We start from the raw sequence: 27,878 nt of genomic DNA on the forward strand, positions 1-27,878 counted from the left end.
GAAAGCGTGTTTTGGAGGCACATTTGTGCCGGGAAAGGGAGGCGGCAGGGCCGGGAGGGGCTCCCGCGGACGCCCCACTATTGTGTCTGGCGCTGAGGCGCCCGGCGCGCGCCTGAAGGGCCCGCCGCGGCGCGCCTCCTCCGCCCGGGCAGTGCGGCAGCTGCCGCCGCGGGCTCAGGCGTTCTCCGCGGGCACCCTCAGGCCAGCCAGGACCCCGCGGGCTCCCGCGCCGCCTCGCCTCTACGCGCCGGCGTGCGCGCCGCCGCTCCCTCTCTCTCTCTCTCCCGTGGTAGCAGGAGCAGCGCGGGCGGCGGGGCCGGAGCGTGGCTGAGGCGGCCATTCCTACAGAGCGAGAGAGAGCGCAGCGTGTCCCCCCCGGGCTCAGTCGCGCACAGGGTGAGGAGGGCGGCGCGGCCCCTCCGGACACACCGAGCGGGCCGGGGGGGAGGAAGGGGAGCGTGAAGGGAAAGTGACCGTTGGGCGCGAGACGGCCGCCCCGCGCCGTCACGTGACCGCCGCCCCGCGCGCGCGGAGGGAGGGGCGGCTCCGCGGGGCGCGCGCCGGGGCAGGTGCGGCTCGTGCGCGCGCGGCCGCGTGCGCGCTCCCGCGCGTCCCCGCCGTCCGCGCTCCCTCCCTGTGACGTGCCCGCCGCTCTCTCCGCTCTCTTGTCTCTCTCCCGCCCTCCCTCCCTCTTCACAGAGATGCCCTCGGCTACCAACAGCACCATGGCGAGCAGCACCACCGGCAGCAGCACCGGCAAAGCGGGACCGGGCAGCGAGGCTGCCCCGGCGGCGGCGGCCCCGCAGGCGGCGGCGGGTGTGAACATCACCACGGTGCAGACCGAGGCCATGAAGCAGATCCTGGGGGTGATCGACAAGAAGCTGCGCAACCTGGAGAAGAAGAAGGTGATCCCACGTCCCGTCAGACCCCCGGGCGCCCACCCGCCTTGCCCCCCGTCTTCCGGCCGCCCCTGCCCCCGAGCCGGTCTGGCCTGTTTTCCCTTCCGCTCCCTTGTGCCGGGCCCTCCGCCGAGCCCTCCCGGGTTGTTCCCGGCGTGGCCCCCAGAGGCCGCCCGCTGGAAGGTTCCAGAAGGGCGAGCGCCGCTCCCCCGGCCTGTCCCCTTCCCCTCCCGGGGTCCCCCTGCCCCATCCCCGGCCGCCCTCCCGGGACCCGGCCCGGTTTCCCCCCGGCCCGCGGGGCAGAGCCCGGAGGGGTCGCGGCTGCCGCCTCCCCTTCGGCCCCGCTGCCCGGAGCCCCCTCGGCGGCGCCGCTCCCTTCCCCCTCCTTCCGCCTTTTGTTCCCCGCGGCACGGCCTTTCCCAGCCGCGCCATCCCCGGGATCGGCTCCCCACATCCCCGCTCCGTGCGGTGGCCGGAGCGCTCCCGGTGCCCGTGCCCGGCGGAGCGGGCGGGCAGAGGCTGCGATGCCCCCGGTGCCGGGCACATGGACGCGGAGCTGTAACATGGCGGCGGCCCGGCCTCCCCGGCGGAGCTCATTGTGCCGCCCGCACAAAGCCGGGGCCACCCCACCCCGCCCCGGTGTCACCGCTCGCTTTCCATCGCCCTAAGCTCAACTCTTTGGGAGCCTGAGCCCAGCTGGAAGCGGCCTTTCAGGGGTTATTTTTAGAAAAAGCAGCTACTAAATCCGTGGTGCTCGGACGGTTCCGAGTTGTGGCACAAGAGGAAAAGGGTGTCGTGGTTACTCGCGGCGTGTTTTGCACCCTCTCGGTGGTGGCAGATTAGATGAGCTTCGCAGGGCTTTACAACTTACAGAGCATGAGGCGTCCGTCAGAAAAAGAGCTAATGCATAGCCTCGAGACTTGCCTCAAAACACCACATTGCCAAGCTAAAATTAGGGATTACTGAAAAATAATTTCATGCTCATGCCGGAGCCCTAAATCTCTTTATTTTTAAACGTGAATAAGCATAATAACTGTTCTATTAATTTTTTTAACTGGCACTTTTGGCCGTATTCATAGTATTCCATATTGTAGAAGGTGGAAATATAACCAGTAAATTAGTCTGTACAGGTGGGTTGTAAATGAAAGAAGCCGTGCTTTAGCTATGAATAATACACTGTGTATCAATAATACACTGTATAAATACACTGTGTACAGTGTAGCTTCCCACTTAAAAACTGGGTGTGGGATTTTCCTGGGTTTTAAAAATGGCAAAAAGCAGCAAGCCAGGACCTTTTAGGTAAGTTTTAGAATCAGAGGAGCTTTTGCTCCATGTCTGTTGTGTGTAGACAGGACAAGATGTCTGTCTTAAACTTGTCATTAATACACAGCAATATGTGCACACACAGTACTGGTCCTCAGCTTGAGAAAGGCAGCAGATCTTTCTGTCTCTAATTGTTCCAATACAAAAAAATTGTTTGAAATTTAACTGTTGTACCCGATATACACAAAAATCTGCTGAGAATATTTTTTATTTGTTAGAAATATATATTTTAAGAACCAAAATTAGCAGGTGAATATTTTGACCTGTTCTGTACTTGGGAGTATTCAAAAGGATAAAGCACTGTGTTACTGGTGTGAGGGTCAGCTTTTCTTGGGAGCAGTATTTTTATTAACTTTGAGGTCTTTTACACCTAATTTACACTTGCCTTCGCCATTCCATTCTGTTGGAGTGCAGTTTTAGTCAGGTGAAGTGTTCTACCCAGTGAATAGAGGGGACAAAGTGCCCTTTTTTTTCTGGACATGTCTTTTGTTGGAAGATGTTCCATGAAAATTACTGAACGCATTTATTTTTGGAATACTCTCTGCTGGGCAGTGTGGGCTTAAAGAAAAGGCAAGGGCAGGGGCCTGAAAAGAAAAAGCTCCGTATTGTCTCTCACTGATGAATTAAAGTTGAAAGATTCCTAAGTCTTAATGGCCTGAAGTTCTGAAACTTCCTGAAGGAGGACTCATAAGCATTACAGAAGTCGTGAGAGAAATGGGTTTTGGTGTGGTAAAGCAGAGTAACTCATTTGTGGGCTTGAGCCTCTCCCTTGGTGGGGGAATCAAGAGTTCTGTAGTAAATAATGCTCTTTAATAGAGAGCGTTACATGCTTTGTGTCTTAAAACAAAGCTCATTGTGCACATCAGTATTTCCTTGTACTTTGTATCTGTGGATAAGAATATATTTTTAGTTTTTCCAAGCATCCAGAAAGTAAAGTTGTGCTGGATACTGCACAGACAGGAGTGGGTGAGAAATGCAGTAAATCTCACTGGGAACTTGTGCTTAGTTGGACAGCTAATCCTTTCTTTGTCAGCAGCTGGTACCGAAGGCCAGTAGGGATGATTTTCAGAGCTTTGTGTCACAGAATGAATACAGAAATACACTTAGACACACATTTCTGAAGGATGAAAAATGATTGCTCTGGAAGAGGTACCGTCTTAGGTTTTGAATGAGTGTGCAGCTTTTAGTAGAGGAAAGGTCACTCTTCATGAAGAAATTTGAATTTTTGGAGTAAATTTAATGTCACGTTTACCTCTAAACGCAGAGGATAAAATAGCATGACTACCAAAACACAAACTGAAATAATATTTGTAACTTTGATCTATACTGTTTTGAATGTTTTTGTATAAACTAAAACTACTAGATTATTAGTTACACTTTCATTTTCTTTTCTTAAATGTGACCTCATTTGAAAGAATGAACATTGCTTGTGTTAAAAGGGACTAGGATAAAGGGAATTGCTGTTCAGAAATGGATGTGAAAGCATGGCCTGAAAACGTCTGTGTTCCCCTCATCTCTTTATATTTGGAAATTATAGGAATGCTCTTCTCTGCTCTTAGATGACAAGATATTTGTGTGTGCATGGAAGGGGGTAATTAAAGGGGTATTTTCTCTATGCGACCTTCAGATGTGCAACTCGAGTTTATGTTGACAAGCTTAGTTAATTTAGAAGTTACCTGGACTCCTCCAGGTGTTTGTCAGGTGTCTGGGGTTAGAGTCCTGCCAGCTCTCTGTGCTCCCTAGGAGAAAATATTTCACCTTCAATTTCTCCTTCTCCCTGGCTCTTTGGGTTTTTGTTTTTAGAGGGAAAATCCTTTCCAAATTTTAAGCCAATTGAATGGAGATCAAACTCTGGTTTTATTTCAGGGCTGAATGAAAAAAACCCAGTTATTTTTGCTTTCAACTTGTGCAATAGAGCATGAGCCATGTAAGAGCAGTTTATCAAACAAATGTTCTGCCAAAGGGGCAAAATAATTTATTTGGGTGGGTTAGGGGATGGGCAGATGTTCACAGGGTAACATGTGAGCTTAAAAACTTGATGTGAGCTTGGTGTCTGGAGTTGGAAAAATGGCACGTGTTGCCTGTGCCTGGTAACTTGAGCTGCTGCCACTTTATCAGCTTGTCTGAATTTCCTCCTGAGTGTAACCCTGGCTGGGGTGCAAAATGAGGAGTTCCCAGGTGCTGCTGTCCGGGCTGCACAGAGCTGTCGTGGAACAGCAGATGGACATTTGAAGTTGATGTGACGCGGCTCAGTGGGATCGGTTTTCCATTCTTGTAGGTGCAGTCAGTGGTAGCAGGAAGTTTGAAGCTGCCCATTGATAGCATCTCTCTAAATGCTTTTGTCCATGATTTTGGGCCACTTGGATGTCCCAGGCTTGTGAGTGTCTCCAGAACCTTTCCTTGTGAGGCTTGGTTTGAATTTTATCTTTGGAGATTAAACGTGATTTTGGACCAAATCGTAACATTCATTTCAAACTGTGTATTAAAAGCCTGAATCTTTCTTTGAAACCTCTCTTGGTAGCAATTTTGGATATCCAGCTTCATGTCTTGAAAACCCAAGCAGTTTATCTGTGAAATCATGTGGTGGTTGGTGCTTTGAGGTTTCAGCTGGGTCTGTTTTGGTTTTAACTGGTTATTGTAGAATAGGGATTGTCTCCCAGTGGGTTCAGTTAACTGGATGCATGATGAGTCCAAGGGGCTCTGGAAACACCTTCTAGTTTCAGTTTTTCAGATGCTGCTTTGGGGTTTGGATGACAGTTTTTGTTTCAGAAGAAAAAGACACACAGAATGTGTTGGGAGAGCTCGATTTGTGTTCTGCAGCCCAGTTGGTGTTCTAGAATTCATTTGTAAAAGTAACTTTTTTTGAACAAAAATGATGTGTAGAGCAAAATCCAGGTCTCCTGCCGTGTAGTCAGCTTCCCTGTAAATTCAGAGTGTTTCTTTAGGAAATCCTGTGTGGTGGTGGTTTGGAAAGAACATCTCTGTGCGGTCACCAAAACTTGGGGTTCCACTCTTCTGTGACTTAATTCTGGTTACTGAAGCAGCTTTTTTTTCCCTTGGGGGTTAACTGATCATGAAACTGCAGTCTCAGAATCGATGTATCTTTGTCATTTGTTTAAAAACTAATACATCATGGAGATATTTTTTTCTAAACCATCGAACTTCCCAGACTGTGGGGAAAAACCCACCCACCCACCAGAATATCTACAACTGTTATTTCAAAAATAAATTCAGTTTAAACAGAAGACCTGTAAGTGTTTTGTGTTCTGGCATATTGGTGTTACTGCATCCTTCCATCTTCCTGGTTCCAGCTCAGGACTGAAACTGCTTCTCAGAACTGGTGGAGTTTGAGAGGTTCTGAACTTCCTTGTTAAGTGTTTTACCTTTTTGATGGCTTTTTTTCTGCCCGTTTTTTTGAGAAAATGGGAAGTCTGGTTTTGGTTTGTGGGGTTTTTTTGTTCATTTCTGTGCAGTTTTTGCTGCAAAGCAATGAATGAGTGTGGAGGTGATGGTGGAGGGCAGATAAATTACAATGCAGAGATGTAAAACAGGTTAATAAACTTCTGATTTGTAACTTGGCTTTTATTTGAGTTCAATGCAAACCATATTACACAGCTATTTTAAATGTTGGATTATCTTAATTGCTTTTGTGCTGTCAGAAACACTCAATTTTTGAGATGCCTCAGGAAACAGTCTTGGGATGTCCTTTCCACCTTTTCTTAGCTTGTAGTAGAGTTTGGATTCCAAAAGGTTTACTCCAGCTGTTCACAGAGGTTACCTTGTCCCCTTGCACCTTGTCATGCACACTTGCGCTGCTGTAATTGGTAGAACCATAGCATTGAAATTATCTGGTTAAATATAGAGCCTCCCTCCTGTTCCTGACCCCCTTTTTTAAGGGTTATTTTTAATCTGATGATTCCAGTGATCCAGTTTGTAGCACAGCACTGGAAGTGACGGCTCAGTGGTCAGGCATTTCTAAAACCAGTGTTGGTTTGGAGGGTAATGCCATGTAACTGCATTTTTTGTTTCCACTTTAGGATGACATTTTTGAGACAGTTCAGAGGAGGTGAAGAGAACTGTCTATTACTGTGGTAAAGTAACTCAGTTTCAGATTCCTATTAAAGTAAAATCCAGGGCATGCTTAAGCAATGAACACCATAGTCCCAGGAGCCTGGTTTTGGTGCTTTTTCCCCAGGAAACTCCAAAGCACTTCAGGTATCTCAGTGGAAAAAGCTGAGGCAGGGTGGCTTGCTGCCTGCAGAACTGGGAGCTGCTGACTCATGAGCTGTTCAATACTCAAATTTTTGTGCTCACTTTGCCACTGGATTTTTTTTTTCCTGCTGGTTTGGTCTCCATGCTCTGAGATCTCCATCTGTGAGGAGTCAGGGTGAAGTTGTGTAGGGGGGTTAAGATAAAGACAGTCTTCCCCTCTTGCAGGCACTGCAGTAGGTTCCTAAAGCAGGAATTTTACTGCAGTTGTTTTACAGCACTAATGCTGCTCTTGGATTGCTGTTAGTTGACAGTGCAGATTAAAAAGGAAAGCATTTCACTTAATATTTCTGTGTAATGCAGCTTTGGATCTTAAAGTGTCTTTGGGATGATAGAAAAACGCTTACTTGGCAGTCGAAATCTTTGTGGTAACATTTAACTAAATGCACATTGGCTTGTCCTCTGCATTGCAGCTGACAGGGCTTTCCTTCCTCTGCTTTTACCTTCCCAATAGGAATATTTATAAAGAAGAAAAAGTGAAGACAAGTAACTTTTTTTCTATTCCTAACAGAAATTGACATATTACCCTTTGCTTTTTGGTTGAATAAAAATAAGCAAAGCATTTACATTAGACCTAAGAATATTTCACTCTTCAAGAAAAAGGTTGTGCATTGTTCAGTATGTTACTGAAATATCTTAATCTGAAAGGACCAACCATGCATGGAAGAAGTATACAGAAAAAATTGTAGTTATTTAGGATATTTTTGTCTCTTCCCTCCCTCATGCCCTCAGCCAGCAAAATGGATTCTGTCAGTGTTTCACAGTGTAATTTTGCAATATATGGTTTTTTTCAGCAAAGTTGAACAAAGTGGTGTTCTGGAATACAGTGTTCCACCCTGTTTGTTTTACTGTTGTTGTTTATGGGTTTGTGTTGGAGACTGGATCACAGAACTTGTTTTAATGCATTTTTCTAGACCATGTTCAAGCTGGCTCATGTTTGCAGTCTATTTACTGAGCACCCTCACAAGCTATTGCATCAGGGTGACCAAGGGAATTGTAATCTGCAGCAGGGGAGCCAGTGACTTGAGCAAGTAGGAACTTCCTTTGAAATTTCCTCGTCTGCAAAGCCAGTTTGCTGTAGGATTTCAGCCATCAGAGGTGTGGGTTGACCTGGCTTTGCACTGGGGCACTGCAGTGGTTCAGCCCTTTTACCTCCCTTTGGCTTCACAGCTCAGCCACACTCTCCCAGACCAAGAGAACTGTCCTGTGATTGTCCAAGCATGTCATCATCTGCTCTGAAATTGGGATGGAGATGAGTTACCTGACCTTCCTTCCTATTCAGATAGATGTGCAGTGTGCCAAATGCTCTCCAGGGCTACTTTTTTGGTCTGTTAAGAACTGTGGCTGCTGCATTTAACAACTGTTACCATGTAGTTTCTGTCCCCAGCATGAGATTCCCAGTAATATATTTTTGGAGGTCTGGAAGTTCTTGCTTTGACTTTGCCTAGGCCATTGCTGGCTCTGATACACTGGAAGGTGAAGTAGTTAAATGTTGTATCTGGCTTGGAGGACTTGAAAAGATCCAGACTGTGGGCACCAGTGACATCAAAAGGACCAAGGCTCACAGCGGTGATTGAGTTTCAGGAAGTAATGATGGGCATCAAATACTTTGGAAGAGGAGCTTGCCTGGTAAATTGTTCCACAGACTTTGATCTTTCCAAAAAATCTGAGGCTGAGCATAGAAGTTGAATTAACTGGAAAAATACCAGTAAAATATTTTAACTGAAGACTCTGAAACAAAGAGCAACAGCAACCAAACAGGGTGTCCCTCAGTGGCAAATGTAAACCCTGAGACAGTGGTTGCATCAGGGTTTTAATTCTTTGACATTCAAAATGAAGTGTTCTGCTTTTCATGTTTTATTATCCTAGATTGGGAAGATAATTTTTAAGGATTCATTTTAGTAACTTTTAAAATCAGATCAAGGCTAATTTCATTCACTATGTAGTAATTAGTGATAATACAGAAATGGTGGAAACAGCTTAGTGATTAGGTGTGTTATCCTAACAGGCTTTGCTTTCTTTTGAAGACCCTTTCTAGTTTGTTAGCCTGTGGAATCTGTCACTTGGGCACACAGGAGTTCTACCTGCTTTTGGCCAATGTCACTCTTCTGCATCATTTTCTGTTTAAGCAGATGAGAAAACCCATCCTGCTGCAAAGTAGCCCAATGATGCTTTTTTCAGTTTCTTCCTGTGGAAAAAAAATCCTAATGCTCTTGAACAAGACTGTGTTAGAGAGCTATTAATATGAATCGTGTTGGTGGGCATTCTTGCACAGAAGATTAGAAACTGTTTAAAATTCTTTACAACTCTCTTAAGTGATGCAGCTACAGAGAATTACAGTTCTGGATCTTAATAGCATTGACAGTGGGGGTTTGCAGTCAGGTTTTGGTACTGTAGTGATAAAGTGGTGATAAGCTCTACCTCAGCCCTCAGTTCAGCTCTCTGGGGTTTGGATTGAAGGAAATGTCCATTGAGAGTGGTTTTCCCCTTAGGAAGAATGTGAATTTCCTTGGAAATTCCAACTAGCCATGAAGATACTGTAATAGCCAAATAAACACGGTTAAAATATTTACCTCTTGGGAAAATCTTTATGTTTTAACCCAGAAGAGAATTTTTCTCATGTACTCTTCCTTCAGGACAGTTATGTGCTTGTGTTACAGTCTGTGTACTGCAATAATACAGTGCATAATTTTGTTAGCCCAAGTAGAAAAAAAAAGCTTTAAACTGATTCTTGGCTCTTCATAACAGCATTTTTCTTTTGTTTCAGAGCAAACTTGATGATTACCAGGAACGAATGAACAAGGGAGAACGTCTGAATCAAGATCAACTGGTAAAAACAACCAAAAAAAATCCTAACCAGATCTCAGTTAAATTGTTTTGTCATCTTGTGGTGAGGAGTTTTGTGCTGCCTCTCTCCTTGTTGGGGCTGGTTCTTAAAGTAGGTTATTGTAGAGCTTGATTCAGCAGCAGTTTTGCAGTTGTAGTAAATAAAAAGCAAATATCAATTTAAATTCAGTTGCATGGTGCAAACATGCACATTGATACTTCAAGAGATCACCAGATGCTCAGTAATCAACAGTGTTTTGTTGATGATTTTTAACACTGAGAAAGTGAAGGGAAAAAATGTACCCTCCAACTATTGCAGCTGTTGACACTTAAAGAATGAGCTGCTTCCCTTGGTCCGTGTGATGATTTCATCTTCACTTCGGTGGTTCTGTGCCAGCTGAAAACTGAAATATCACAGATCTGTGTGTTTTTATTTTGGAATGGCCTGTTGTGAAGAGAAACCATGATAAGGTTTCTGTTTGCTGAGCAGAGAAGAGAACTGACACCATGCTGAGGAGGGAAACACATGTTTTTTATGAAGCCTGACTACTAGGCTTGATAAAAATCTTCTTTGTTTGGAGAAATCCCATTATTTTGTCACAGCAGGGGTATAAATGTCTCAGCCATATCCCCCTGATTTGATTCTGATTTGGTGGAATTTCGCAGTACTGCCAGATGGGTTGAGGCGTTTGGTTTGCTTTGGTGCAGATCAGAGTATTAGGTTTAAGAAGATAGCAAAAGCAAAGATTTCTGGAGAAGGGGACATTATGCTCTGTATATTCTGATTTGGGCTCTGACTGGAGATAACAAATCATTAATTCTCAAACTCTAGAGCAGTTCTGAGTTGCCAGATGTTCTTCTCCCCCATTCTCCCAGTTGTTAGATAGTTTTTGTCAGGAATTGGCTACAGCCAACCATGAGACCAGTCCATCACTCACGTGAGCACATAAAGGCGTATTTTTATATATGTTTAGCATATCTAAAGAAACGAGAGGCCCCAAGGACATAGACAAGTCTTTGATATCTGGGCCAGTGAAAATCTAATTTGCCTTAACATAGCTGCAGTCCCATTAAGGGGTCCTGTGTCTCTCTTCAGAACTAAAACACGTGGAATTTATTTGTTGGAAGTATATATTCTGTTCTGTTGGTTCTGGTTTACATTTGTGGTTTTTCTGGGTTTTTTTAAGGATGCAGTGTCAAAATACCAGGAAGTGACAAATAATCTGGAATTTGCTAAGGAACTGCAGAGGAGTTTTATGGCTCTGAGCCAAGATGTAAGTAAAGATCAAGCGTTGCCATGTGGGTTATCCAAACACTTTAAACTCTTCCACTGATGCAGTAGTCACCTCTATTTACAGGGATGAATTGCCCTTGATTTCCTGTTGTTTGACTGTTTTATTCTATTCTTTATATTAGTTGATGTTAGGTTTTCTGAAGAATTTCTGATGCACTCCATAAATGTATGGAAGCAAGAGTAATGTAGTAATTTTCTGACACAACTCAAGTGTTGAAAACAGTGTGATCACAGAACAGGTTTGCAGTGCAACATTAAAGATGGTCACTTGCTAGCATTGGTAACATTTTCTTAAATTGATTTCATAGGGTTTTCATTTCTTAATAACACAGTCTGAAATTACATTATGAGACAATTCATATTTTTGTAAAGGATAAATTACCTGGATTCTATAAAATAGGTAATCTTTTGAGTTGGTGTTTTATCAAGGAGGCAAAATAACATTGTGGTCGAGAGTTAAGTTCTAAAAGGTTGGGAGTTCTGGAAAGAGCAGCAGCATTGGAGGAATTGGTTGTGTAGTGGATGTTAGTGCAGCTGACTGCTCTACCGAGTGGTTTTAGCTTGTGAACAGGCTGTGAGAATTTGAAGGGCAGCGGCATCCTTGTATTACAAACTGCTTTCTACATTGGTTGTGGCTGTAAATTAATTTGTAGGACTAAGCCGACCTGTTTCTTCATTTTCTGGCATCACAGTTCCATCTCTGTTTACAGAATGTTAGTAATGGGGAGCCTTCTTTTCTGGACAAGTCAGTTCTGCAGTGTTTCCCTGGTCAGCTGACTGCTAAAAGAGGCCAGTGAATCCAGGAGTACCAGATTGGTGCTCTGCTTTCAAACTTGATTGCAGTTTTTCCTGACTGGAGTTGGTTCACATGTAGTTGATTTTAAGATACATCTTTGATTTTAAAAAATGAAATTCAGGTGTTTCAAAGTGAGAAAGTTACTGTCACAATAGATTTTTTGGTAGAGAATATTAAATTTACAAGGTAAACCAGCTGAATTTGGGATGCTGGATGCTTGGATGAATAATGGAAGAAACATCCTGTGGGTTCAGACTGGTGCTGCATTTAGACCAGCCTTGTGGAAGGTTCAGTGCAGAGCTCAAGGCTGATGATGATGTGTCATCCTCTCCCTCCCTGCATCCATGCTCCTCACCCTGGAAGTGCTGCAGTGGATGCACATGCTTGTTCCCTAGGGTGTCTGACTGGGGATCTCATGTCCAAGAATTTGTTTAAATCCTTTTTTGAACTTGCTGATCCTGTCTATCTCCCCAGCCTTTCAGGGCAAAACATTCCATGAGTTCCCTCCTGTGGTGCGTGAAAAAACAGAGGGTACTTTGGTTGATCTGTTTTAAGCTGATCTGGTAGTTCCAATGAGTGTTTCCTACTGTCATGGGATATGGTGAATAACTTCTCTGTTCCTGTTCTCTGTGTGGCCAGTGTGAAAAATCTGGATCACCCAAGCCTTTCCAAATGGAAGAACCCAACACTTAAAATCTGCTCTTGCCCAGTGCAAGAACCCAACACTTAGGCTCTTCTCTTGCTCTCCTGCACCTTTTCTTAGCAGTTAGAGACATTTCTATCTGTTTTTCCCTTGGGTCCTCTCCAGATCCAGAAAACAATAAAGAAGACCGCTCGCAGGGAGCAGCTGATGCGAGAGGAGGCTGAGCAGAAGCGTTTAAAGACTGTGCTGGAGCTGCAGTTTATTCTGGAGAAGTTGGGTGATGATGAAGTGCGCAGCGACCTCAAACAAGGATCCAATGGGGTGCCAGTGCTGACAGAGGAGGAGCTGACAATGCTGGATGAGTTTTACAAGCTGGTTTACCCTGAACGAGACATGAACATGAGGTAGGGTTATAGCAGAATGCTTGTCTTTCTAATTGCCAGTCGGTTAACAATGTATTTAGTATGGTAATTTAAAGACTCGGTAAGAAATTAACTCTTATTAATTAATTTTTAAGGTTGAATGAGCAGTATGAGCAAGCATCTGTTCACCTGTGGGACTTACTGGAAGGGAAGGAAAAACCAGTTTGTGGAACAACCTGTAAGTACAGTCTCTGCATGAAGAGACAGCACGCTGAATTTGTGCCTGAGCTAAAATACACATCTGATGTAAGAGAGCTTGGGCAGTTAATTATCTCTGAGTTTTTAGAGTAACTGCTTCTCCTCAGCTCTTAGCTGGACTGTAACAGTGACTTGTGAGGTTTGGGCTCAGTGTGTGGTGGTTTTTATTTTACACTGGCTCAGCGTTACTCACTGTTGAAGCTCAGTCCGTTCCTGCTATTTCAGCAGTACTCTGCTGGTGCTCAGTAACAGGTCTTTGTTTCTGGAAACCTGTGTGTGAACAAGGAGCTTTGTTACTGATAGGACCTGATACATAAAGTGGCATGGCCATCCTTAGTGGGATGTTCTCTCCCCCGTGGCTCCTGCAAAAAGCGTAGTGGCTTTGCCCTGTTGTCATTGATCAGCTGCAGATCAGGGTGTGACCATGCCAGCCAGACTGCTTTTTTGCAGGATATAATTCCCAAATACATGGCCTAGGCAGCCAGTAATGCTGCTTTCCCACTGGGGCTGATGTCTTTTGGGTTAAGATGCCCCAGCATTCATCTGAGGCACTGAGGGCATGTGTTCTTTGCTTACAAAGGCTCTTTTGAGCCACTTCACCTCAGGGGAAGAACCTTCATGAATCAGGTGGTACCTGTGTACATTTGTTTGTACTGACAGTTGTTTTGTAAGAAATTGTCTCACAGTAATGGTTTTAAATAACAGGAATAAAAGTCTACTAATTAAATTCATAAACTTGACCTCACTGTGGAGCGTTCCACAAATCTTCTGAAGACTTGTATGTACTCTTAAGATCCTCCTTGCCCTTCAGATTTTTCTGAATGACACTGGGTTATTTATGGATTTATTGAATGTGATGTAGTAAGAGAAGGAATCCTGTACCAGTAATGGTCACGGATTGGCTTGGGGCAGCAACATCTTCCAGCAAAAGGGTCATAAAATGTACAATCTTTGGACTGAAAACTCTGCAATCTTTGGGAAGGAAGGAGAAGATGATGAGGACCGAGTTGGTGCTGATGTTCCCCTGTTCTGTTTTCCCAGACAAAGCACTGAAGGAGGTTGTTGAACGGATTCTTCAGACCAGTTACTTTGACAGCACCCACAACCACCAGAATGGGCTGTGTGAGGAAGAGGAGGCAGCGCCTGCACCTGCGGTAGAAGACACTGCGGCAGAGGCTGGTGAGAAGGGGGAGATGCCTTGTGACTGACACATTTGTGTTGTTCTGTCTTGTCTCTGCAGTCCTCAGAGTGACTGAATTGCAAATGCAGTGCTCATCTCTAGTACCAAAACCATCCAGGATGAAAGTTCTGGCTGCCTGAGGCTTTGCCACTTTCCAGTGGTTCCCACCAGTTTAAGCTGTGTTAGAAGGGAGCAGTTTTTGAAGCAGACAGTGTGATTACGTACTTAAAGTTGGGAATGTTGTATCCAGTTTTAAGAACAAGCTCAGGACATTTTTCCCTTTTGTGGAGAAGGCATAGCTGAACATAACTCTCCCTAGCAAGAACTTAATGTTGGAGTTTTTTTGCTTTTTAATTCAAAGCTCTGAGATTATTTGTTATTACTAATTCTCTGTTAATGCCCCTGTCATTTCTGCTTCATTCTGGGACACAAGGTTTTCTCATCTAACTTTGTATCTTCTAGGTCTGTAACATGAGGGTGGTTGGGGTCTTTATTGTTGTTGGTTTGGGGTTTTCCCAGACAAACGGTTTATTCCTTTTTCTTCTAGAACCCGATCCAGCAGAAGAATTTACTGAACCAACTGAAGTTGAATCAACTGAGGTATTATTCACTGAAAGACTGTCATTTTGTATACCTTTAATGCCACTTACTTTTACTTTCATACCCTTTCTTATTTTTATTTTAGTATGTAAACAGACAATTCATGGCAGAGACTCAGTTCAGCAGTAGTGAGAAGGAACAGGTAGATGAGTGGACAGTTGAAACGGTTGAGGTAAGATCTTGTGTACTGCAGGTAAAATTGCAATCCCTGTTTCTGCTGGCTCACAATTCATGATAGGTTTTAGTATTGCATCCCTTCTCCCCCAATATATAAAAGAATACATATATTTAAGTAGGCTTGGCCTCACTACTCGATTCTTTAATTACATACTTAGCTCAGGAGTATTTAAAAAGAAATAAAATCTATTTAGTCTGGCTAAGTTTGCAGAGAACTTGCTTTTCTTCATTAGTGGCTTGCTTGGGAAAACAGGACTTAAAAGTCTTAGGCTTAAAAAGACTTTAAGGACTTTTTTGAAGTCTTTTTTTTTTTTTTTTTTGAGAACTTAGCTGCAAATGTAGAACTTAAAAGTTTATCTCCCCAGCTGCTGACAGTGTGGTGTAGTTGTGCTTTCATTGAGCAGGTCCCTGGAGAGGGAGCTGAAAATGAGTAACTCAACTAATACCTGCTGCAGATTGCTTATGTGCATAATTTGATGTTAAAATATGCTTGTGTGTACGTCTCTGCTTCCCAGAACTACAGTTCTTCAAGTATTTCACTTGTTACTATTTTGCACTTGAGTGGCTGTTCACTTGTGGTGTTTGTGGTGCACTGGTGTTGGGATCCATCCCCAGTTTAGTGATTTGCACTCAGACTTTGCTACATGTACAAGTCCATGATTTTATTGCACCAGAGTTTGTGTTCTTCACGTACAGAAAAGGACAAACCCCATGTTTGGTATGTTGGAGCTTGAGTTGTGTCTGTCTGTTAAAAACAAGCATGAGCAGCTTGTTTCAGGTGCTGGAGAGTTAATTTTTGATTGATTTTAGCCTTCTGCAGCAGCAAATTGCATTAGACTTTCTTGGTGCCTTTGGACTGCTTCTAAGTGTAGGAGTGGATTAAGTGTTCAAAATCTTGTGAAATGGTGAAAAAACAGAGCAGCTGTTTTGATCTGATAAACTAATCAGCTGATTTACACTGAGTCTGGCTGAAATTCCTGTTCTACAGCGTTGAAGACCACTAAGAAATTGAATAATACTGAGGATGAGTGTGAGGCTTCTAGGACTAAGACAGCTTTGCCATGTTTGTGAATGAGTTTGGTAGTTTCTTGTCATAGTATTTCAATCCCTTACTCAAAAAACCCCTGAAATATCACTGCTGTTGAATGTGTTTTAAGAAATCTGTTAAACTGACAAACCCACACATTAAAGTCACGCTTGGTTGGAGTATTCTTAGAAGGCACAGCATTTAAAAATTAATGATTGATAGGCTTCAGTTATACCCCTTTTATATCTGTTTCTACCAAGGGTCCAGAGTGGTTCAGTTCTCTGTAGTTCTTAATATAAGGAGTATGGATGAAGACATAGTTCAGGTTGCAGTTTGGTATGAGACAGATTTCTGAAACTCCTCATTTTTCAGGCATCTGTACTAGATCGAATATGGGATTGGATCAGCTTTGTTTTCATAGGGACAGTACAAAGAATGTATGCTTCAGTTGTCCTTTTTGTCCCAATATCTTGGACATCTTAGAAAAGGAATAATTTAGAAAAATTTAAGGTTGAAAATCACTGTTTCTTCATAATTAAGAACCTTATTTTCTCAGCTATAGCACAAAAAAGGGAAATTGAGAATATCTGCCTGTAAAATTATTCTTGCTGGCATCACAATCTCATTTCTCATGGGAATGCAGCTGAACTGTGCTTTGGTAAGATCATGACACAGAATGTACACTGATAGCTGTGAATTTTGAAATCTGAAAGAGAACATTTGCTCAGAAGAGCTCCATAATTGTTCAGGAAGGGGGAGGGTATCATAAACTTCTCTCTTTTTCAGTAACCCTCAGGTAGATGTGATACAGTCAGGATTTCTGTGGTGTGTTTCTAGTTTGGGACGTGATGATGTCTTCACAAGGATGTTTTTTCTGTGGGCCTTCCATAAGTTTGAAACTAAGGAATTTATTTGTGAATTTTCCAAGTGTATTTGGATTATATGATGTTTTAATTTTGGTGAAGATGTCCTTTATTGGTAATAGTATTTATGGAGGTTTTTTTAATTGTTGTTTTGTGGGGGTTTAATTTTTATTTTTTTAACTGCTTCTTCTCTAAAAAGTACCTGAGTCTGGTTGTAAACAAAGTTCACTGTGTCTTAGATTGTGGAACTTCGGGTGGATGGATTTTGTGTAGAATTGAAAACTGTTCTCAGACTGCCAGAACACAAGTTCTTTCTGTTGGTTTGTGGTGTCATTAAACTTGTGGTTTTACCTTTCCTCCTCCTTTTTTGCTGTCCCCTGTCAGTCTCCTTGCATTGTGTGTGGCAGCTCTGCCTGCTGCCAAAATTATCTTAATTCACACAACTTGAAATTTGTTCAGTAGTTTCATCCTACTGTGGTTGTACTAGGTCAGAGTACCTGGTAGTGCTAATAAGGCTGAAGGAATAGGTCCTAAACTGTTCTCCTGACATGAAAAAAAAGAGGATTGGAAAAGATAATGTAAAATCTGAAACACCATCTGAAGTTAGTGCTGTACTATTTGTGAAAAAGGAAAGTGTTGGATATTTTTGTCACTGTTATGTATTCTTGATGATTCCATCAACGCTTTTTTTTTTTCCTTGAAGATACTGAATTGTTGTGAATGACTTGGACTCCATGAGTTGAGTGGTATGCTCAAATAATTGAGAGTATTTTTGATAACAATTAAACAGGAGATGAGTAGCTGCTGGTTTTACTACTCAGGAGTTTCACCTGATCTGGCTTGCACTTTCTTTTCAATTTTTAAGCTTTGAAATGTGCAAAAGGTCTATATATGTGCTCGAGATAATTTTTTCCATTTACAGGACCTAATCTTAATTTGGAAACAGTCCATAATGTGAAATTTGGGGATAGGCCAGAGCAGTTATGCTTGGTTTCCAGTGTGGACTGCCTCAGGGTGTATTTTTCATGGGAATTGTCAAATTGCTTCTCTGTGGATTGCTACTAGTGGTGATCTGGCTCTGAAGGGAATCTCGAAGAGGACTGTAGGTTGTGGTTAGATTTTAGTTTTGTTCAGATTTTCTGTCAGGGATTTGGTGAAGGAACAAGCCATTGGAGTTGGTGAGGCAACTGCATGTGCAGAATGCTATGTGCAAACAAGGTTTGGAAAGCTGGGCAAGCAGTAGGAATACTGGAAGGTGCTGTAGGTTTCTTTGAGAAATTTTAAAAAAATGTACAGGCTTTGAGGTTGGATAGTGGCAGTTTGAGGCTTAAAGTTCAGATCTTTGTTATAGGACTGGTCTAAAATAGGACTGGTTTGTTAATTGTCATGATGGCTGTACAGAAATCTGTCTTCTGCAGTTCTAATAAGAAATCACGTTTTTCACATCAGTTTTTTGAACTTCCAGGCGCTTGTATGCTGATTTATATCCTGTGTAACTAAGTTTTAAAGCTTAGCTGTTTTTCTGGAAGATTTTTAATATTAGAAGCTCACTGAAATAGAGAACTAATAAACAAGTCATTGACAAAGATACTTTTAAAGGGCATTTGTTGACATAGAAAATGGCACTTCTGGATTATGGGAGCTGCCTAAAGAGCAGGTTAGGGACTGGTTAGGGCCATCAGAGTGCAGCTCGACCATCCTTGCTGCTGTCTGTTTTCAAACTTTTTGCTGATGGTTTTTTGAGATGCTCATGTCCAGCTTTGCTGGTTTCTCTGCTGTCTGATCAGGTGCTATCTGAAAGCCCATTGCAGTTTGTTCCTTTGTTGATGTTTGCCACTTTGGAATATGTCTGGTAAATCTGAGCTTTCTTGCCCACCATGAGCTGTGCTTCTGCTTCTGGGCTTCTGGTGTCCCCTTGCAGTGCTGTCTGGCAATCCTTGTCATGCAATGCTGCATGCTGTTCCCTGAGACAGTAAATCAGGGACCTAGGATAACAGTGGCTGTGAAAATTGAGCATTTTGAAGTCTTAAGAAAGACAAAAAAAATTCTGACTCCACTTACATTTACCAAAAAGCAATGAGAAAATAATTGTTCCCCATTTGTGCATATTTTTGAAGCTTACTCTGCCCCCACTTCCTTTAAATTTCCAAATGCTGATAAATTGCTGTCTCAAATCCTGCTCTAACAAAATCCATGTAATATTGAACAAACACCTTTTTTCATGGGGAAAAGAGTAGATGGAGACTAGAAAAGAGCAGAGTGTGAACTCTGTAGTCCTGTGAGTGCTCAAACGAGTAGCTGGCCACCAGCACTGACCTGTCTGTAGGATGTAATACTCAACCCCACTACAGTAATTCCATCATCCATAACCAGTTAGGCAATAGCCAGAAATGCCAAGAACTCCCAAGTCACTTGAGTGCAGTGCTGCCTCGAGCTGAAATTGCAGTTGGTTGTTGTTTCTTGTTAGGTTGTAAATTCCCTGCAGCAACAGACACAGGCGACGTCTCCTCCCGTCCCGGAACCTCACGCGCTCACTGCTGTGGCTCAGGCAGACCCCCTGGTCAGGAGACAGCGAGTACAGGACCTCATGGCACAGATGCAAGGCCCCTACAACTTCATGCAGGTATTTCTGTACTCTAAACATTCATCTGTTTAACCCACAGCAATGTGGATTTGATTTTTTATTCTTTTTTTTTTTTTCTCCCCAGGACTCAATGCTGGAATTTGAGAACCAAACGCTTGATCCTGCCATCGTATCTGCACAGCCCATGAACCCAGCACAGAGTTTGGACATGCCACAAATGGTTTGCCCTCCAGGTTTGTAATGGTAAATCCTAAACATAAATACTGGGGAAGCCTGCAAGTCACCTCTTAGAAGTGCTTCAGTTACTGCTGCGTAGTAAAAGGGTCACCACCAGTAATAGTACAGTCCTGTTAAAGTGTGTTTTTCTCAGAAATGAGACTGTGCTATTTTTAGACTTCCAATTCTCACTTGCTTATAGGTTTTGCTTGGAAATATGGGCTATCTAAAGGGTTTTTTTTGTTTTGCTTTGGATTATTTTGGACTACTAGAAAAAATGTTCTTTGCATGGCAACAGGAATTGGTAATTTGAGTATAGCTTTGCCATGCTAAAGGCTTCATCATCTTCATGGTGATCAGCTCTCACATAACTGATCAGAGAAGATAGTAATGCTATTCTGTAAAAGGTTTTGATTTTACTATGTAATAAGTGAAATTATTTTCCTTCAGTTCATGCTGAGTCAAGACTTGCCCAGCCTACCCAAGTTTCTGTGCAACCAGAAGCCACACAGGTAAAATGTTCAGTAAATTGTGTTTTGGATTTGAGTTTGATATTAGACCTGAGTTAATAATTCCTAGCTACGTGAGAAACTCAAAAAGCTGAAGTTCCCATTTTGGGAAATCAGTGGTCTCCATTGTTGCTTACAGGCATTACTACTTGCTCGTTTCATTCTCTGCAGACATTACAAATTCCAGTAAGGGGATCTTCTCTTTGTTTAGTAGTTAAGCCATGGGTAGTAGTACTTCCAATTTATCTAGAAGCAGGTGGTTTGTTATTTGCTTGTAACAGAAATCACTTGGTTAAAGGGCAGCCTGTGTCTGTTCAACTGAGTGTCAGGGCACAGATAGATCTAATGCATTAACTACAGATTTTGTGTTGTGTTTTATTACTTCCAGTTGCTTGCTTGGATTGGGATTTTATACTGGAGTTGTAGAGCAGTCAGCGTGAGTTGAATGCTGTTTTCAGTTGAGCTTTTAAGTTGGATCTCCTAAACTTCCTTCTCCACTGTATAATTGAAGTAGTCACCTTCTTGTTAAGATGTTTCAGTTGTCTGGTGATTAAAGAACTTCCTAATTTTGTGTTAAGCATGTGTGGCATCTCCAAGGACTCTGCTGGTCTCAGTAATGGGTCTGATCCCTGTAGGTATTTGCAATTAAAAAGCCTGGATAGATGATGGATCTCACAGTACAGGCAGTATAAATTGCTTCCTTTGGCTTGTCCAGATTGGGTCTGCAAAGTTTAAGTCACTCATTTACATAGAAACAGGAGTGAGTTTCCTCTGTATGTACCTCCTGAAGTGCTGGTGCTCTCCACAGTTTTGTTGTCTTGTATGAGTGGAATAATTTCTTTGGGCAGAGTGTTTTCTCTGCGCTAGTTTCTATTTTGCTGTTAGGTGATGTCTGTGACTTAATCCAATGGATTTTTTTTTCTTATTTCCCTTACCTCAACCAGTGCTGCCAGTGATTCTCTTGAGGATCTTGCAAGCAGTAGCTAAACTTACTCTTGGCTTTGGAACATTCCAGTGTGGTGTGAACACCACGATCAGTTGTTATCCATTGCCTCTTAAATTCCCCAGTACAGCCTTTAATGCAAAGCCCTCCAGCTTTGCTGGCTGGAGTTTTCCTTGGGCTCTGTGTGAGAGCAGAGCTCATAAAACATAAAATTCAGGCCATTGGAAGCCAGCCTGTGTCCACTTGTGTTTGAGCTTGGAGTTGTCATGTTACAATGTTGGTGGTTGGAAGTAACTAATTTGTACTGGTTGTGAAGATCTGCTGGCTCACAGACCAGAGAGTACCATCCATCCGGAGGTCTCTGATACATTTTACAAAACTGTGTGTGAGCATCAGCTGACTTTTGGGGGCTTTGGGGTTTATTTTGTCAGGTTCCCTTGGTTTCTTCTACAAGTGAGGGATATACAGCTTCCCAACCCATGTATCAGCCTTCTCACACAGCAGAGCAACGGCCACAGAAAGAATCAATTGACCAGATTCAGGCAAGTCAGGTTTCACAGGGGTGGGAAGAACTCTGATTGCAGGTGACATCAAATGTTAGTTTGTTTCTTCGTAAATAACATTCTTTTTAGTTGCCTGTTGATACGGCCACTTCAATTCCCTTTTGATTCCAAAATTCTGAGCCTTTCTGTGACCAGTAAGTCTTCCATAGTAAGACTTTTCATTTGGAAGCTTGTATGTTTAGTTAGATGCAGCATGCCAACATCAGCATGGGAGCATCAGTGTTGTTGGCTTAGGAGATGGGATTTATTTTTTTACATTGGCCAGCAGTTAGCCTGGAAACTTACTCATTTCCCATCCAGTGTTTTCTAGTTGTGTTTCAAGTTAATGAGGGAGAAGATGGTTAGATTTTTCCTCTCATGATGCTGTTGTGAATGAGGCTGTTGAGCTGAAGTAGGAAACAGTTGTTTGTAGAGGTGAAGCTGAGGCATTGCCACTCTTTTAAAGTTAAAGTTTTGGTACCTCAAAAGCTGCTAAAATGTTGTTTGTTTTAATTATCAGGCTTCAATGTCACTGAATGCAGACCAGACCCCATCGTCGTCATCACTTCCCACTGCATCCCAGCCGCAGGTGTTCCAGGCTGGATCCAGCAAGCCTTTGCATAGCAGCGGAATCAATGTTAACGCAGCTCCATTCCAATCCATGCAAACAGTGAGTAGGAAATCCATACTGGATCCCTTCAGTTTGGTACTCATTCCTTGTGGTGGAATCACTCATGTAGCTACCTGGGATAGTCTTTGGTGATTCACATTTCTCAGACTTTGATGCTTCTTTACATGATACAATGAAGAGCTGTAAAAATGAATTTCTGCTCTTACAGGTATTCAACATGAATGCACCTGTTCCTCCTGTTAATGAGCCAGAAACCCTTAAGCAACAAAACCAGTACCAGGCCAGTTACAACCAGACTTTCTCCAATCAACCTCACCAAGTAGAACAATCAGATCTCCAGCAAGAACAACTCCAGACAGGTAAAATTCTTGTGGCCTTGGTAGAGCAGGTGATAGTCTGTGAAGTCCTAGATGATGGAGCAAAGCATGTCACGCGTTCCCTTGCAAACCTTTCCCCTGAGCAATGCCAGGTTTTGTTACTCTGGGTTTGAATATCCAACAGGGAGTGAAATTCGGTATATTTATCTCCAACTGTTACACCACTTGACTGAGTTTTATATGAGTTTAAATAAAGACATGGACCAGGATTATTCTGAAGGTGAAAGCAGTAGAGTGAAGTACTTGCTCTGGTTGCTTTAAACAAATAGTGCAATTTGAGGTGACATTCTATAAAGGAAATAGTAAGGCAAAAATGAGAGCAAATATTTATGGCTTCTCAATAGTCAGTGCAAGATTTCACAAAGGTCTGGAATGCTTTGCTGAAATCAGTGAGATGTGGTTTGAATTCAGCAGGCAAAATGCTTTCCAGGTTAGCAACTTGAAAAAATAAAAGTCTCTATCCAGAGCTGTTCTTCTCTCAGCACTGCCTTCACTTTCCCCTGAAGTGCTAACAAGTACTGGATGTGCAATAAGGAGAAAGAGCCTCATCCTTTTCCTCCACAACCAAATGCTGGGTTTAAAGAGAGATTTGTGGGAACATAAAGAAATCCAGACTTTTATACTTCCTTTTTCCCCCGATTCCCCTGCAGTGGTTGGTACCTACCACGGTTCCCCGGACCAGAGTCACCAAGTGGCAGGAAACCACCAGCAGCCTCCCCAGCAGAACACTGGATTTCCCAGGAACAGCCAGCCTTACTACAACAGCCGAGGGGTGTCCCGGGGGGGATCCCGCGGGGCCCGGGGCCTCATGAACGGTTACAGGGGCCCAGCAAACGGATTCAGAGGTGAGCAGCTCTGCGAGACACTCACAGCTTCTGCTTGCACTCGGGGGAGCGCCAGCTCAGGATAGCAAGTGTCAAACTGACCTGGGGCAGTGTCTCTGGGAGACTGTGACACTCACAGTAGAAATCTTACTGGCTGTAGATGAGCAACTTCAAATGTAAGTGTGTGTCTGGACCTCTGTTACAATACAATTGTTAGGCATCCACTGCAAGTATAAGCAAATGCAGCAATAGCCAGCCATCAAGCAGGGAATTTGGATGCCAGTTGATATTTCAAAAATGCTTTTTATTTCCACAGTGTATTTTATAGTTCTGTGTTTCATCAGAATGAAAGTAGGCTGGCTTATGTAGAAATACAGGAACACTAGAGTCCAAAAGTCACTAGGCCAAGGGAATTAACAGGAGTGGAGGAATGATACTGTAGTTCTGGATAGATAAGAGAATGTTCCTGATTCGTGGACTTTATATATGTGGCTGTCAGTGTTACAGAGAGGTTTATGTTAGAATAGGAGAGAGGTAGTTCCCTTGTCAGGTATTCTGGGATTACTTATGGACACAGGTACTGTCTTCCATGTTCTCTTCCTCTCGTGTGGCTGGGGAGTAGAGAAGAAACTTGTGTAATAAAAATACAGCTGATTGGAGTGTGAATGCAGTTACCACAGCTGGGGCGTTTAGATCCTACATAGGATCATGTTTAGCTCTGGTCTGAATGTTCTGTAAATCAAGCCTCAGATTACTCTGAGAAATGCCCTGAATTCTGCCTCCTCCCAGTCCTTAGCAGGTGTTCATTCCCATTTCTTGTAATATGTTAGCCCTGATGTTGGAGACATTTGCCTGACTTGCAGGTAAACAGCCCTTGCTAAAGGGATGGGGTTTTTTAAGGCTTAAGTAAAATACTGTTGCTGATTTTCTTTCTATAGTAGCAGAAGGTCAAGTATTAAGTGCAACTTTGTTTTGCAAGTGAAAGACTTGTGCCCTGTTCCTTAGGGGGATATGATGGCTACCGTCCTTCCTTTTCCAACACTCCAAACAGTGGCTACACACAGCCCCAGTTCAATGCTCCTCGGGATTACTCAAACTACCAGAGGGTAAGCTACCAGTGGAGGGGGGAAATAGGTGTCCAAAGCACTCAAAGCTGTTAGTGACAACTTCCTCTGGGACTTTTTTTATTGCTCAGGAACACAAACTGCCTCTGTGTAGTTTGGAAAAGTTGAAGACTAAAGACATCTATTTATATTTCTTAGTTATATTGAGCAACATATCCTGTAACTGGAGAGAGCATTTGTCACTGCACACTTTATTACAGCTGCTAGGCACTAGTGAAAATAAGAATTTATTTTTTTAATATTATTTTAAACTAATAAAGTGTTGCATGTTGAAGTTACAGGTGTTTTGTCAGTGCACATCATTCGAAAAGCTCCTTGTTTTGCTGGCAGTTAGTAACAGAATGCCCAGGTTTTATGTTGTAACTTTTTTAATTTCTTTGCTTCAGGATGGATATCAACAGAATTTCAAACGTGGCTCTGGACAAAGTGGACCTCGGGGAGCTCCTAGAGGTAATTTCCAGAGTAGTGAATAATTGATTTGGGTTGAGTGGAAGTTTCTGAGCCAATTTTTAAAGTTCTGGACTTCAGAAAGAACCTCACTCCTTCCTCAGCAGCTCACAATTAAGAATAAGCTGACTTTCCTCTGACCTCATAGCTGACCCTGCTTTTGAGCAGGGCTTGGTCCTGCAGAACCTCTGAGTTCCCTGCTGACTTGAGTTATTGTGATCCTGTGAACTGGCGGTAGAAGTTTAATTGGCTCTTGAATGAGGAATTCTTGGAAAAGAAGCTAAAACAGCAATTGCTGTTGACATTTAGATACAGCAGAACTACTTAACTGTCTTTTATTAATGAAAGCCCTAGGAAGCAAACCCCACAGACATAATGAGGCTGTAGTTCAGCTTCTAGACTTTATTTTCATCACTATTTTTTCAAGTCTTTTTCTTAAACCATTTTTGGTGATGAGACTGTTGTGTGTCAATACAGACATGGCCATGAGTGCCTTGTCAGTGAGGGCAGCTCGAGGCTGTGTCCTGCATCTGTGAAACCCCACGTGGCAGTTCAGTTCTGAAGGGTTCTGTCCCTGTCTCGGTCCCGAAAGCCCCGAGGTGCGGCGCTGAGGCCTCGAGCTCAGTGCAGCCTGGGCTGCGCTGAAGCTGAGAGCGTGTTTCAGGAAGCACAGCAGAGTCTCTCTTGAGTTTAACCAAGAAGATGTAGGACAGTTTTTAAACTAACCAGATTTCCTGCAGAATTCAACCTCCTTTCTGTGTGTTTTCTAGGTCGTGGAGGGCCCCCCAGACCAAACAGAGGGATGCCTCAGATGAACGCTCAGCAAGTGAATTAAACACATTCACAGGATTCCATTCAACGCCAAAAACACGCTGGCCAGTGTACAATACATGTTACCAGAAGAGTTATTATCTATTTGTTCTCCCTTACAGGAAGTTTGTTGTAAAGGGACTATTTTCATTACCCATAATGACAGGACTACAGTTGCCAGCTTTATATTCCCTGGATATTGAAAGGAACGAAACAACGTTTACTCTGCATGTTCTGTCCTAAGCATCATCTTGAGCCTTGCATATGAGATTCAGATTCCTCACCCTTGCTAAGAGTAAAGCAAAAAAGGCAATTTTCAGGGTGATCCAATCTCCATGGTTAACTGAAGTGGCAGGAAAAAGCAACGACTCGCTTCTGACATTTAAAAGTGATTTAACAAATTCAGATAAAATCTGCAAATCCATAAAGATTTACTGTGGTGGCAGTTGACAAAACTTAAATGTTCCCATGAAAGGATGGAAAAGGTGAAGTGTGGCTTGGTAGAACAACTGCATTTCAGCTTTTTCTTATTAAACCGAAGCACTGAACAGTTAAAGGTGTGTAGTGATGCAAATGCCCTAAATAGACAGGTGGGCTTAGAAGCAGTTTGTGACAGAGAAGAGGCACCCTTAGCTGCAGCACTCCTCATCACCAGGGCCCTGATTCCCGTGGCTAAGGAGTTCCGAGCGCTTGCATAACTGCTAATGTAACTGTGTAATTTTTTTTTTTTTTTTTTTTAGGTGACAAGGTGAAAAACAACAACAAAAAAAAAGGTTTGATTTGGCACTTGAACAAAATTTTGCAACAAATCTGAGCTATAATCTGGATGGCCACTGTATATTTGATGTGAAGTATTTAGATATCTCTTTGAAACACTTTTAAGTTTCTTTGATAGCAATGACTTTTGTAAGGATTGGTATTCTCTATCATTCCTTATGACTTGCACATTGTCTGTCACTAATACTTGACCTTGCTGTATTATCACCTAAATAACTGATGCCGGTACTGATGGAAATCTCTAATGGATAATCATAACACTTTCGGTCACATGTCCTTTTGTCTTTCCTGCAGCCTTGAAGGTTTTAAGAAATCTCAAATGCCCGCTGCTGCTGCCCTTCCAATTGCTATCTTTTGAAAAGCACCAGTCTGTGTTTGAGTTGATTTCCCCTTTTCAGGGAAATGACAGCCAGCAGTTACAGTTCTAATGGTATAAGCAAGATAAATAAAACATGTTTATAAAAATTGTATCCTGGAACACTGGTTTTCAACGGCTGAAACAGATTCAATGTGTCGGGGTGACGTTTCATAAGGTTTCTTTGGGTTTTTTCCCCAATAGTCTCTTTTTCCTGACTAGATGTAAACCCTCCTCCTGTTTTTCTGGTTTTACTCTACTAGCTGTGACTTCTGGGAAACCTTTTATTTTTGATGGACTTTTCCTTTTTTTTTCATCAAGGCAGCGATGTATAAAAGAAATGGCATAAGCCTAGGAGCTGGAAAATACCAAGTCTTATTCAAGTTTTACTGCATCCTTGTGGTATAATCTTTGGAAAAATCACTTGTGCCTGCCTTTTGCGCACATGCACTCTCTCTGCAGTGGGGAGAATATTTTGATAGCTGCCTCCATAGAGGTGTTGGTAGTTCTGTTGCATTCTATAGCACGTGCAAGAAGAAAAGTGCTATATTATATGTTAAGTATTGCTCATCAAATAATTCCTACCTGTGGAAAGGTGAAATTAAGGAACAGCTGCGTGGTGTTTTAACTGTTCTGTACAAAACGGAAGGTTGTTTTCACTCAGAGGGTCATTTCTACTTTGTATCACAACTGAACTTTCAGAACTTGCAGTCAGATACTTTTGACTTCGTTGTGAAACAGTCTGGAACTCCATCCAAATAGGTGGGAAATCACTTTTCCATGTCCTGTGTGAAGAGCACAAATGAAAAATGTTTTCACTGCGGGAAATGATAAGCTTGTGAAGACCATATTCCACACCAGGCATCCTGAAACGGGGCTGATGTCTGGAAGCAGCAGTTTGAGTCGAGGCCTAGAACATTCCTAAACTGCAGTCCGGTGAGAAGTTGCTGTTCTGTGTCTTTTTTAGGAAGCTATTACTGAGATAATAGTCCCTACTGTTTTTTAACTGGAAAAAAAAAAATAAAAAGACAAACCTTTTAATGTTGAACTGATGTAGGAAAACAGTGAATTCTTTTAATTACTTTATTTTTCTTTGTGCATCAGCTTACTTTTAAATGGTTGGTAGAACTCGAGCTGCTCAGCTTTCTCCATTGCACACCAGATGCTCCTTAAGGAATTGTAGTTTGTCAGTAAATGTGCACCATACTCAATCAGAGACCAC

At 42.8% G+C, this 27,878-nt stretch overlaps 1 protein-coding gene across 3 annotated transcripts; it reads left to right on the top strand.

The window, feature by feature from the left end:
* The first annotated feature begins 248 nt into the window (after positions 1-248).
* CAPRIN1 (cell cycle associated protein 1) lies at positions 249-27,708 on the top strand. Of its 3 annotated transcripts, XM_039552084.1 has the most exons (19): positions 249-396; positions 700-905; positions 9,259-9,321; positions 10,505-10,591; positions 12,216-12,454; positions 12,568-12,650; positions 13,712-13,849; positions 14,398-14,450; positions 14,536-14,622; positions 18,985-19,140; positions 19,226-19,334; positions 19,768-19,829; positions 21,201-21,311; positions 21,832-21,981; positions 22,151-22,301; positions 22,970-23,164; positions 24,149-24,249; positions 24,654-24,717; positions 25,485-27,708. In XM_039552084.1, the coding sequence occupies exons 2-19, from the start codon at positions 702-704 to the stop codon at positions 25,547-25,549; spliced, it is 2,118 nt and encodes a 705-aa protein (XP_039408018.1). In that variant the 5' UTR covers positions 249-396; positions 700-701; the 3' UTR covers positions 25,550-27,708. The 3 variants fall into 3 exon arrangements, with proteins under 3 accessions (XP_039408018.1, XP_039408019.1, XP_039408020.1); XM_039552085.1 differs by lacking the exon at positions 14,536-14,622; XM_039552086.1 differs by lacking the exon at positions 21,201-21,311 and having other exon boundaries at positions 250-396.
* The last annotated feature ends 170 nt before the right edge of the window (positions 27,709-27,878 follow it).

This window comes from Corvus cornix, chromosome 5 (genome assembly GCF_000738735.6).
Source record: "Corvus cornix cornix isolate S_Up_H32 chromosome 5, ASM73873v5, whole genome shotgun sequence".
Taxonomy (NCBI): domain Eukaryota; kingdom Metazoa; phylum Chordata; class Aves; order Passeriformes; family Corvidae; genus Corvus; species Corvus cornix.